The sequence below is a fragment of the Hyposmocoma kahamanoa genome, unplaced genomic scaffold (genome assembly GCF_003589595.1).
Source record: "Hyposmocoma kahamanoa isolate Upper Pololo Valley unplaced genomic scaffold, ASM358959v1 100021, whole genome shotgun sequence".
NCBI classification, from domain to species: domain Eukaryota; kingdom Metazoa; phylum Arthropoda; class Insecta; order Lepidoptera; family Cosmopterigidae; genus Hyposmocoma; species Hyposmocoma kahamanoa.
The window spans coordinates 7,225,697-7,238,088 of NW_020653200.1; the positions used below are offsets into that span (position 1 = coordinate 7,225,697).

General features: G+C 36.1%; 1 protein-coding gene across 5 annotated transcripts in view; it reads left to right on the forward strand.

Moving 5' to 3' along the window:
• Positions 1–12,392, forward strand: part of LOC113235307 (forkhead box protein L2-like) — a 41,565-nt gene that overhangs the window by 25,122 nt on the left and 4,051 nt on the right. For 3 of the 5 annotated variants that reach the window (XM_026471006.1, XM_026471064.1, XM_026471205.1), the window contains 7 exons: positions 953–1,109; positions 1,181–1,515; positions 1,719–1,944; positions 3,686–3,833; positions 10,930–11,002; positions 11,285–11,407; positions 12,190–12,309. In XM_026471006.1, coding sequence (XP_026326791.1) covers positions 953–1,109; positions 1,181–1,515; positions 1,719–1,944; positions 3,686–3,833; positions 10,930–11,002; positions 11,285–11,407; positions 12,190–12,309 — 1,182 coding nt within the window. Of the gene's footprint in view, positions 1–952; positions 1,110–1,180; positions 1,516–1,718; positions 1,945–3,685; positions 3,834–10,929; positions 11,003–11,284; positions 11,408–12,178; positions 12,310–12,392 lie in introns of all 5 variants that reach the window. The other 2 variants (XM_026471125.1, XM_026471275.1) reach the window with 2 other exon arrangements.

Here is a 12,392-nt window from a genome sequence, read left to right on the forward strand (position 1 = left end):
GGCACATAGTTGTCAATGATACCTATTTGGTTCTGTTTTTTTTAAAATAAAAATTGGAAAACATTGATACGGCAAGTCTACCCGCTGGATAGCCGCCTCTTTTATCACTATAAACCTATATATGTAACCTAACTAAACAGGCGTCGTTTTTCCTTAACTTTCTTCGGAAATACATGATCAATCTAATTCAGGCACAGGTTTCTGCAAAGATTTGTTACCTGTATTAATAATGCATACATAATTATAATGTCAAATTTTGGGGAGAAAATAAAGATTTATTATGATTTTACTGTACCTAGTACATAAGTACATAAGTTATGTTATTTTGACAATATTTGTTTAAATTTGATTTTACCGCTTGTTTTTTGCTTGTGAACGAGTAAAAGGAATTTGAAACAAATCTAATGTAGTTTGGTGTAAAGATTGGCGTCAGATCACTTACAATTACCTATACAGATTCATTTTTTGCATTGACCGTTATCTGTCTGTGTTGTAATCCGATCGTAACGCCAGTGAAAAATGATCACGCAAGTCAATTTACAGTCGCTAGCCAGCAATAAGGTCTTCCAAAGTCTTTAGTTGATCACAGTTCGGTGAGAAATACCTTCTAGTTTCTCATAGGTAGTCGCCATCTTAGGTCCAGGATTTGATCTCCGACCGGGTCAATATAGATAATAACTTTTCTATTATTTCTCCGGTTAGAGTGTTTGTGATACCGTCGCTGTTTCAGATTTCCATAACAAAATATGCTTTAGTTACTTACTTTGGGGTCAGAGCAATATTTTTATAAAATGTTTACTTTTTATCAAATGTTTTTTTTTTCATTAAGCCGAAGAGCTACTTAGTATTGAAGTCGGTTATTTTTGGTTAAGAATTATTATAATTATTACAGATTGTTTATATAGGTACATTTTTGTTGAGATATTTATGTTTATGAGATGGTGTGTTGTAGGTTCGTCGCCTTACGATAGTCGGTTATGCCTTCATGAGAACAGCGGCGCAGACGACACCCCCAACTCGCAAAGCGCTAAAGGCAACGAAGAACTATCCAGAGTCTATCAAACTCTGACTCTGCCTGCCTTGTCCAGGGAGGATACAAGTTCCAACAGGTTTGTTCATTCACTGGTTTTGACTTAGTTGTGTCTGCATTCTGATTGTACTAAGCGTATTACATTTACAGCAATGATACAAAAAGTAAAACGAAGAATACGACTCCTAGCAGTCCCGGGAATTCTTCAGAAATGAAACCACAATCTACTACGCCAACTTCACAGGGTCTAACCAAACCGCCATACTCCTACGTCGCTCTCATAACCATGGCTATTCAAAACAGTCAAACCAAAAGAGCGACACTCAGTGAAATCTACGCTTACATCACTAAGGAATTTCCTTTCTATGAGAAAAACAAAAAGGGCTGGCAAAATTCCATAAGGCACAATTTAAGTCTCAACGAATGTTTTATAAAAGTACCTAGAGAAGGCGGAGGGGATAGAAAAGGAAACTATTGGACTCTCGGTGAGTTTAGTATAAAAATAAGCTTGTGAGTACATAGTTGCAACACAATATCTATCGCCAGATGAATTTAAACTTAGCCATGCGAAGTAATCTGCTATGCGCGCACTTCATTGCTCATTTCACTATAGAATTTAATGCGAATTGCTAGCGAAATGATGTCACTTGTCTGTTTTCGATTGTGTGAGTACAGGTTGTTGTTTTAGATCCACAATGCGGGGACATGTTTGAAAACGGGAACTTCCGGCGGCGGCGCAGGATGAAAAGGCCTTTTCGTACCACGCCGTACTCGAAAACTCTGTTTGGCGACGGGTACCACGTGGCGCACGTCGCTCAGCACGTCCCACCACATATGCAGCCTCTTCCACTTGGGGCTCGGAACTATTTTGGATCTGGGTCAGCGTATCCACCGTCATATCCTAGATACGACACGTAAGTTGAACTTAATAAAAATAACTCATAATACTGCACGGTTAACAAGTTACGCTACTTCTTATCGTTTTAATGCAAGGATTTATTTTAAAATAAACAGTTTACACTTTTTTAACACAATATAGTAGGTATTTAAATAATGCTAAATTAATTGTCGGCGATACGTCTTATTACAAATTAATGACAATAAATATTTACGTTTCTTGTTCATGTGTTTACAAAACAAGTGCTAATGAATATTGATATGATCGCTTCTCACAGTTACTTTCAGTTTTCGTTGTATTTTCTCCTTACCGATAGATATGTCCTATTAAAAGTAGATTTGGCAGTTTATATGGTAACATGAAATTGTCGACATTCTTTTTAATGTGTTATCTTCAGTCAGAGTGTACGCAGAGATTAGATAATTCAGATCATAAAATATTTTAGAACTTCTGATATTGGAGTGTTATTGTTTACCATGACCTTGTCGAGTTACAAATCGGACTACCTACCGCCGAAGGTGTCAGTGACATTACCTACGGCGTTGATAAAATGCTGCGGCGTTTAGTAAACAATTGCACCAAACGATTCGCACCACTATTATTCTTATCAACTGAAACTTAACACTATGCAAAGTCTTTCACGTTTTTTCGTTGTATGTCGCTTTATATTTTCATTTCCTTGTCGAAATCGTGCTGGCAGATAAAGCAGTAATTACAGAGCGAGTTGTTGGTAACAGAAAGTTCTAAAAATAGCTCGAATATGAAGTATATTTGGAAGGTAATATGACCACAGTTCTAGTATGCCATTGGACGGCAGGTGAGATGGGCGGAGCCTAAACGAGTATCTTTTTGCCTCCCACATCGTTCTTGTTTCATAACATAACATACGACTAAGACCAGTATCTTAAATTTAACGACTAAAAACGTGTTAAATAGAAACGGATAAATAACACGTAAACTGGTACGGTTTTGAAATGAATCCCTATTTAAAAATAACTTGATATTCAAAGTGTGTGTTTTATATAAAACTACATTAAAAACCAGCCTCAAAATTTCATGGAATTAAATCTGTTTCTCAAGTTTTCTTGAAATAGGTTACTGGAAAGTTTGTGAAATCGGACTCATCCCTAGCCCCTATTTTGCCACCCTTAGAGGTGGAATATTTTCTTCAAATTGAAATGGGACCAATCCTGAAGTAGGTACCCTCTTTTGATTCACAAATACCGGAGTAATCGCGGAGTAAACACAAAAAAATTCAGTCGAATTGAGAATAAATGGGCCATTACCTTATTGATCCAACATCATGAGTTGTCAGTGCGTATAAGTCCTGGCATTCGCATTAAATATTTTGATACGATATTTGCAAGTGTGTTTTATGTACAATCAATATTGTGACTATCTCCTCCATTCAAACAATTTCGGTGGCCTAGCAGGCTGCGTTGCGGGCGCTGAGTGATGAGGTCCTGGTTTCGATTCCCGGTAAGATCAATTTGGAAAATTTACATTTCTAAATTTGCTCTGGCCTAGGTCTAGATATTCTAGGCCGTGCTCCGGAGTCCGTTGCTATGGTACTTATAGTTTAGGAAAATCCCTAGTTTGAGACCAAGTGATTTCTCTGAACGTCTGGCACATTGTTATTATTTACGTCAGATTTGATAACCGTAAGTTCATTTTGACGCTCTTTCAGTCCTTTTTCGGCAAAACGTAATAACCGTTCACTAACAGATTATGATGGTGGCTGACGATCTCCTTTCCAGGACATGGCTGACTCAGTCAACCGGTGGTCTTGGCTACGCGAGTGCCTGTGGGAGTATGGGTCGAAGTCCACCAGGATGTTCACCACACAGCGCTTTACCCCATCAGTCTGCGTCGATCAATCCGTTTACACATCAGTTGCAAGGGCAGGTGAGGATCCAGCATTATTAAATAACACGAAGTGTAATAATTGTCTACAGGTCTCATTGGTCTATGAATGTAATGTTCTTGCGTGCTTTTCTAGTAGGTACATGCTTGGAGTACAGGAGACGCAAATAATTTACTATATTAAGAATTTCGCCAACAATAACAAGCTGTAGCTGCATGGAGTAAATAGACACTCAATGTTATTAATTGACTGTTGCAAGAAGTTCCAATCTATTGAATTCATTGATTAATTATATGTTATCTATAAATATATGGCTTATATTTCAATGCTCCTGTGAAAACCGATGGCGTGTTAGAGGCTAATTTCATTTCTGTAATTAAATTCAGATTAAAATTTTAGTAGCGTATCACAATGCAATAAAACTTCATGCTTGCAAATTGGTGCTATGAATGCTCAATAAATTTTCTGTAACGACAAACTGTTTAACAACTTTCTATGCGCAATTTTATCACTGCATATTTTATTTAAAATGCTTGTGTATGGACCTACACTCATAGACATATTTAGAGGAACGCTAAAAAAGGATCAGTTATGGTAACAAAGCTCATGGAAACCACTGGACACATGCCAGAAGGTTGAATTTAAAAAAGGAATGACTTGAATTGTCTTTTGGTTTCGATTAAATCTAGTACTTTAGGTGGCCGTGAACATTGTTAAAAATAATTAAATTTTCTTTAGTGGTCCTCTAAATATCCATATATGTAGTATATTTATAGCAACAAAAGTAATCTTAGTTTATATCCCACGCATTGAGCATTCCGTATTTAACCGTGCAATTATTATCGCTATATAAAGGTTAGTTGACATTGACACAAACAACATACCTACTCGCAAAGAATGACAACGAAGTGAGTAGCAGGTCTTCGTTTACTCATTGTTATAATTTCTACATAGCCACATTTGTAAATACCCTCCTACATGTCTCGAAAATCATAAAATAGAGAATTAATTTGTTTTCAAGAGCGAATTCCTCAGCCAGGCATTCTGTTATCAGCTGCCCAAAATTCTGCTTGAAGATCTGAGACAGGATACAATTGCTAAAGCAAGTCACAAGTGTATTCCTTGTAACCATCCGGTGACTACACAAACTACTAGCTTGCTCTTCGTGTTTTATGTTAATTATTCGTTTTTGGGTTTTATTGCTATATAAAACTAGGTACATCCACAATTTCATTACTGTGGCCCTTTACACTTGGCTGACCGTTAAAGCCATCCACTTGGAAATCGTTGACTCCCTCGACGCTGTCATAATGAATCTTGTAGATATATTCACTTAGAAATCTACTCGGATAATAGAATCTTCGTTGGCGCTAACATCCAGCTAAGAATACTTCACGAAGAGGCTATCTGCGTCTTCTCCGCTTCAGAGATGATCCGGCTCGAAGGACCAAAAATATTGGGGAGATTTTTGTCGGGAAAAGAAATTATTTCTTCTAGGAACTATTAATATTTTTTAAACAATGGCAATTATAAACTAATAAAAAACGTGAAAAGGAATACAAAATTAAACAATAATAAAAACTATATCAAGAAGTATATGCTGCTGCTGCCCGTGCACAATTATAATAACATGATTACTTTGATTTCACGCTGCAACTGGGATAGTGTGCAGATTATCCAACTCCTCAACTATTTACAGAAAGTATCGTGTTTGAGCCTTATTAAATTGGTTGCGATGAATTGTTAGCATACAGTTAGTGACTTTATTGATTGTGGAGTACAATCAATAAAGTCACTAACTATTTTGTATCTGGCACTTTTCAATTTGCTTGTTTAACGTTATCAAAACTCTTTTTTCCCATCACGTGCGTGCTTCTACTTTTCGCATGTGTAGACCTCTTAACCTAAGTACTTCAAAACTTTGTTGTTATGCACACCTTTATTTAAACTTTTGCGTTGAATTGTACTAACATTTGCTAACGCTTTCGCTGTGTTCGTTGTCGTGTCCTCCTTAGCAGCAATGGAAACACAGATATGTTAAACGAATCATATGATCCCAAAGGTAGCTGCTGTACACTGTTGAAGACTTCCTCTCATCTCTGCCATTTCCATAATCAGATAGCTCTAAGTTACCACAATTGTTATTTTCATTGGAACCTATATGCCAAGTTTTTAAAATCGGTTAACGGAGAACGGGTAAAATTCAATAAACTGTATTCATAGAAGAAGAGCTAGAATATTTACTTCAAATTTAAATGGAACCACTGCTAAGCTACCCGCTTTTCAACAAACGAATTGGTTCACAATTTCCAAAATATCCCGGTAATTGTACAAATACAAGTATACAACTGTCCCACACGATAAGGTAGAAGCTTGATTTCGTTTCGCCCTGTGTCGGCAAATATGTTTAACGAGACATCTAGTCGAGAATGTGGATCTCGCTTAATGAGTTCGATATAATAGGTAAGTAGGAGAACAATTGATTTGAAAAAAAGTCGATGATTCGAATGTCTGTGCTGGAATGTACTAAATTTACTTTCAAAGTTATGTAATTTATGTACGTTTAGTAACAATACTTCTCTCTAGACGATGAGGAGGGTTTACAAAACCCTAAACCCTCCTATTTTGAGGGGTCCCGTAACAAGCACTGGAACTTAGTAATAATTATGAATAACACTTTCAGCAAAGTTGACGCCTTACCACCTTATTGGCTCTTTTTGCGTGTAAGCAACGGCGGTCAGTAGTGATAACCCGCAGCTGACTTGTTCATATTCTTATTAAAAACAAAAATAAAAAAAAAGTATTTTTACTCTGTTAAAAACAACTAGTCTGTGACTGGTTAGGCTTCAACTTTCCTGATAGTACGTACCAGTAATTTCACAAAAATTGGTTGAATATCGTGCTGGTAAAATATTCTGACATTCAATATAAATTTAATAACAGTTTATAGCGACATCTCTAGCCAGGGCTGGTAGCTGCAAAGGTACCTAACTGGGTGACGAAATACGTTCATAGATTTCTCAAAGATGGCGCTGCGGCTAAAAAGTAGTTGAAAACCAAATACAAAGATCCGACTTGTTGTCGGACACATAGAAAAATTCGTGAGATCCGCTGGTTCGTTCCGTGGCTTAGTTGACATTTATTATTTATATTTTTGGCTTAGTTTGCTAGGAGATGTCACTTCGAATCCGGCCGGATCGAAGGAATTTTTCTAAGTGTCCGATCTTTATATTAATAATATAACAAATCAGTGGAGAACTGCACAAAAAATAATTGAATATCACCATATTGGTGAAACATTTTGATATTCAATAAAAATTTAAGTACTGCAACCTTAGGTACACAGTTATCATAACACTCACTTACCTTTCAGTTCTGTTGGTTAGCGAAATCTCATCCTGATTCCTTGACCCATCATTATCTAAAGAAATTATAACGAAAACTGGAACTGGCACTGGCGGCGCTGCCTGTAAACCATCGAGTATATAACCAGAAATAGAGACGAAATAAGGGCCATCCATCCCTGGTTACACACCAGGAAAATGGTCCTTATATCATTTTTAAATATCAACTCTCGTTGGCGCTGAAATCACAAAACGACTGATCTGTGTGTACGTCTCCGTATATTCCAAGAATATTTTGTATTTATTGTAATAAATACAATATCTCTAACTACGGGGTTCCATTCGGTGGTGCGGGTAAAACAACAAAACATCTAATGACAAAACAAACGGAATCGCATTTCATCGGTAATTAAATATGTAATTTTGCAATTTTGGTCCATTATAGCAAAGCTCAAGTTTAACCTATCAATTTGAAGTGAAACAATTGACGACTTCCGTCAATTGTTTCGAATTCAGGCTGGCCAATCGGAGCGCAGTTGTCACCATAATGATATGGCAGAATAGTTTTCAAACAAATTAAATGACATTTCGTCTCTATTTCTGGTTATATACTAGATGCTATAATATAACTCCCTAGTCCGACTTTCGAATCATCTTCATTCGTCACAATAAATTTAATAATTTTACATCAAACTCTCAATGATCAGAGTAACCTACCTACCAAATTTGAAATTTGTTATTGCCGTTTTATTCCCGTTCCTAATTTATAATGAAATAAAAGTACAAATTGATTCAAAACAATAACTATTTTTGTACAATTTTTGTAAAATAAGCATAATTATACAAAATAAATGAAGGGCGATTCCCGTCTCGTTAAAGTGATCTTACTTACACACACACACTTTTCGCCTTCCACCGTCAACCAAAGGTTTTAAATATGACGTCAATGTATCACGTTAGATAAGAACTACTTCAAAATCCAGCAATAGGTTAATTCTCGTTCTTTGTTTTTGCTATACATTCATCATAATGAAAATTTTATCGACCTCGACGTCATTAATTTTGTTCGATGTAAATGTTACTATATGTTAGGTGCCGAAAAACGTATTTGTGGACTTAGTAGCAGTAGAGTTCCTTGTGAAAGAGGTCGTCCAGTGAACTACTGTCACCTTACTTATTTCTGCCGCCAAACAGTAATGTGAGCAGTACCTACTATGTTCCGGGCTTAAAGGGTATAATTATTGGTGAAATTACAGGTACATGGGACTTACAATGTCAAATAAATAATACAATGTCAAGTATAAAGCTTCATTCGCATCATGCGTCTTTTAATTTGGCCGAGTATTACTTATTTACGGGAGTAGGCACCTTGGTCTCGGTCTTGGTCTTGTTTCAAGAGTCTCACAAGTCTTTCAATTACATATTGTCTCTTATCAAACGTTCATATTCTGTTGTTCTTACATAAAGTGACAATGAGGGTTGGTTCAGATTTTAGAACAACATGACATAGTAGGTTTATACCTAGAGTTTAGAGTGCGTTTTGATGTAGGTATAATGAAAGGCAAGCAAACGAAGAAAAATTCACTATATTTTTTAGATCATATTCGTTGATTATAATTTTATGCATAGCGCCTAGCTATGCTGAGATTAGTAAATAATAGGTATTAATTAGCGCATGTCATGGGTATAAGGTATGATCGCCGGTCGATCGGCGATCGTCTGTCGTAAGTCAGTTTTTGATTTTCAGTGTACATGTTATTAAAATTTGTTTCAACTTCACTAAGTAGTGCTATTTGCTTTTTGCTACACTTTTTATCACAGATACATGTGACACATATTTTATGTGAGTAAAATACCACTTTACTTCAGAATACAACCATCGACACAACAGTTTATCGTTATAATATCCAACCAAATTGTTGTTAGAAAAAACCGTGGTTTTCATAGAATGTCTATTAATATCGGTATTGATTTGAAACCAAATGCATCAATTCCCAGCGATCATTTAGTTCGAAGTAGTTGCGAGACGCACGAGTCTCACAGACTCAGTCTAGTTCTAGCAAAATCTTGCATGGTCGTTCTCGATCTTGGTCTTGCTACAATTAGATGGTCTTGGTTTTACAAAAATACACGAACAAGACCGAGATTGATTTTGGGCAACACCAATTTTAGTGTACTAGACACAATAACTCTTATTCATTGTTCTCATTTTTTTAAATTTCTGGCACCCTTTATTTGAGAAGCTTTATATTTTCTTTGAACAGTTATTACTGGCGTACGAATCAAACACGTCCGAAAAAGCTGAGGACACTTAATTTAAACACAATCCTAACCACCCTGTACTACATCCCTCCTCCTCACAACCCTACCTATGATAGGTAAAGTTACACATGTAATCTGCCTTTATTATAGGCTAGCCACACACTTCTCGGAAACAGTTACACTACCAAAAAACAAAACTACCAAGGAGGATAGCCATATAAGATAAGATTACATAAGATAAGCCATAGGGCTTTAATCTGCCAAAAGCCTATCTAAAAGGACAGATAATTAAAATTCAAATATATTTTCTCATTAACTAACTTAATTAACATTAATTAAGCTAAAACTCTAGCTATTTAGGTAATCTAGCTAAACTCTTTAACCATTTATTTCAATCTAAACCCTATTTAACCTAGCTCAATATAATGTTTATTTGAAAGAAAAAACATTACATCTCATTATAAAAAACAACATTTCGAAATAAATAACAATATCCAAATTGTATGCTGTTAAGACAACATTTCAGGCCTGAACGACAACGTTTATGCAATAACGGCGTAATATTTTTATTTCAACTACGCTCTTGACGCATTTGACAACGCTTGCCACTTACGTCAACTTTTTTCTCTGTTTCTGTTATATTTACAGAGTATACATACTCCGACCTGTTCAACGATACGTTATTACAACTTTTTGATACTGGCTTGAAAGAACAATTTTGTTTCCTCGACATGGCATCAGTCACAGAATTGAAAGAAATTTCAACATTGTCATTTAAAGTAATTTTCGACAATGCAGAATTAATAATTGCCTCATTTCCCTTAAGAAATCTTGCCCCAAGATAAAAACTTCAACATCGTCTTGCACTACAAGTAATCTTGATGGATATTTGTTTCCGTTGATTGTCAACGACACTTTGGTGGACGTCTGCACTTTTAATGGCGTTCCGCCCACAGCACGCCATGGAAAATTCGTAGCATCTTCGATTTGTAAACGTAACTTTTCTGCTCAAGATTGAGAGAACACCGATACCGCAGGACCTGTATCCCCCAAAACATCACTTTTTACATCATTAATAAAAAAGGGTTATAAAAGCCCTATCTAATACAAATTCCCTGAATGACCAGCTACGCCTTGATGTCTGATTTATGTTTTGTGTTTAGCGTTGTGACAGCTACTTTTTAATAAGAAACGAGGAATAATTTCATAAATAAAGATTTACTGTGAGCGTTCAATTTAAGATTTGTCTACAACTTTCTTGATGTTCATTTGACAGCAACCTTCTATTATTTATACAATTTTAAATATAAATTAGTACAATCCTAACCAGTCTGTACTACAGTACCATAGAAAACCGAGGTGATAGAAAACTACAACAAAAAAAAAAAGCAATTATGTCCTAGGAGCAACACATCAATCTTCACAGTTTGAATTCAACCCTATAATACCTCGTACGATAAAAACTTTAAAGTCCATGTGTCGTAACATTGTTTTCAAAAACATAAACAGATATATCGTATTTTCATTACAGCTGCAGAGCCCCTTGCAGCCAATGCAGCCCATGTCCATGAATAGTTATAACCCCATTGGGGTCACTGCTTTGGGTAAGTTTAATTTTCGATCAGCAAAATAAACTTTAGTGTAGTAACTTTCTGTCGTGGTCGGTTTCTCATGATTTTTTTAAAACTTTATTAGATTATTTCTACTCACTCAAACTTTTGTTTCGAGCACTGACTTCTGTTATCTTTGTGTTTTCTTTTGCACCAATATTAGTGCTGTTTCAATCACAAGTCTTCTATGCTTTGTCATATTTATTCTTAATTTGAATCTAGTTTCAAATACGACCAATGGTCATATTATATGTAATAGTATCTATAAAATTACAGACGGATCCCCTAGTCCGGGACCAGGGTATGCGCCGTCTTCTGGCGGGTTCTCTCCTAGTCGTCACCATGACATCGTAACGTCGTCTGACACCGCGGTCTCTAGATTCCCTATCTGGTCCGAAGGTATTACAAATTTTTTAAATAAACTTTAACTATATTTCTTTATTTGAAAACTCGAAATAGTACCTACTTAGGTTCCATCGGTCCGTAAGTCAAATCCGACTTAGCAATATTTTTTTTTATTCCGTCAAGTCCTAGGCTAAATTAGTGAACCTCGTAACCTCCATTAATGTCAACTTTTGAGTAAAGAAGTTGTACAAATTATATTTTAAGGCTTTAATTGCCAATATTGCGCTAGAAGAGTAAAAGAAGGGATTACGTTCAGAAACTGAGTTACAAGGTGTTCAAATTTAGCCGACGAAGTGCTAATATAGGTTAACAACCGAATATTTGTATTGGGGTAGATTTTTCTTTTCTGCGAGCACCGCCATCTAATTGCTACGTCAGAATCACAAGAGTTACGCAAGTTTTATGTAGCATTTGTTTCGGTTTTGCCTTTTGGTCAGTGCAATCCGTGCGGGTTTCTAAATGAACCGATAGATGGCGCAACTACCAAAATACGATGTAGGCGCCACCCTAATGTTTACAGAAAGGAAGTTTTCTCAATTCTGTGTAACTTGTCTCCTGGATACAGGTTAGGCGGCGCTAAATGTCACGAATTGTCCTTTCATATTTATACAATTTTAGTTTTTTATAAGACAGCACTTTTATATACAATTTTCTGTGTTGCAACATGTAGAAGAAGACGTCTAGAAGAATATAAGCAATATAACATAGAGGCACAAAGATAAGTGCATTCTATGTACCAACTCTTTTTGTCTTTAGACTAAGGAGAATTTTTGCAGGTGGATCGCCAAGTCCTAGTTCAGGATATGTGCCATCTAGCAGCTTCTCTCCGACGCGGAGGCATGAGGCTGATACATCTTCCGATGCTGCCGGCACACGCTTCTCTTTTTGGCCCGAAGGTGATAAATACATAACTTCTGATGATATACTTAATAATTTTTTTGGTGAAATGTTGATACAAATAAATGTCCGTTTTTCTACA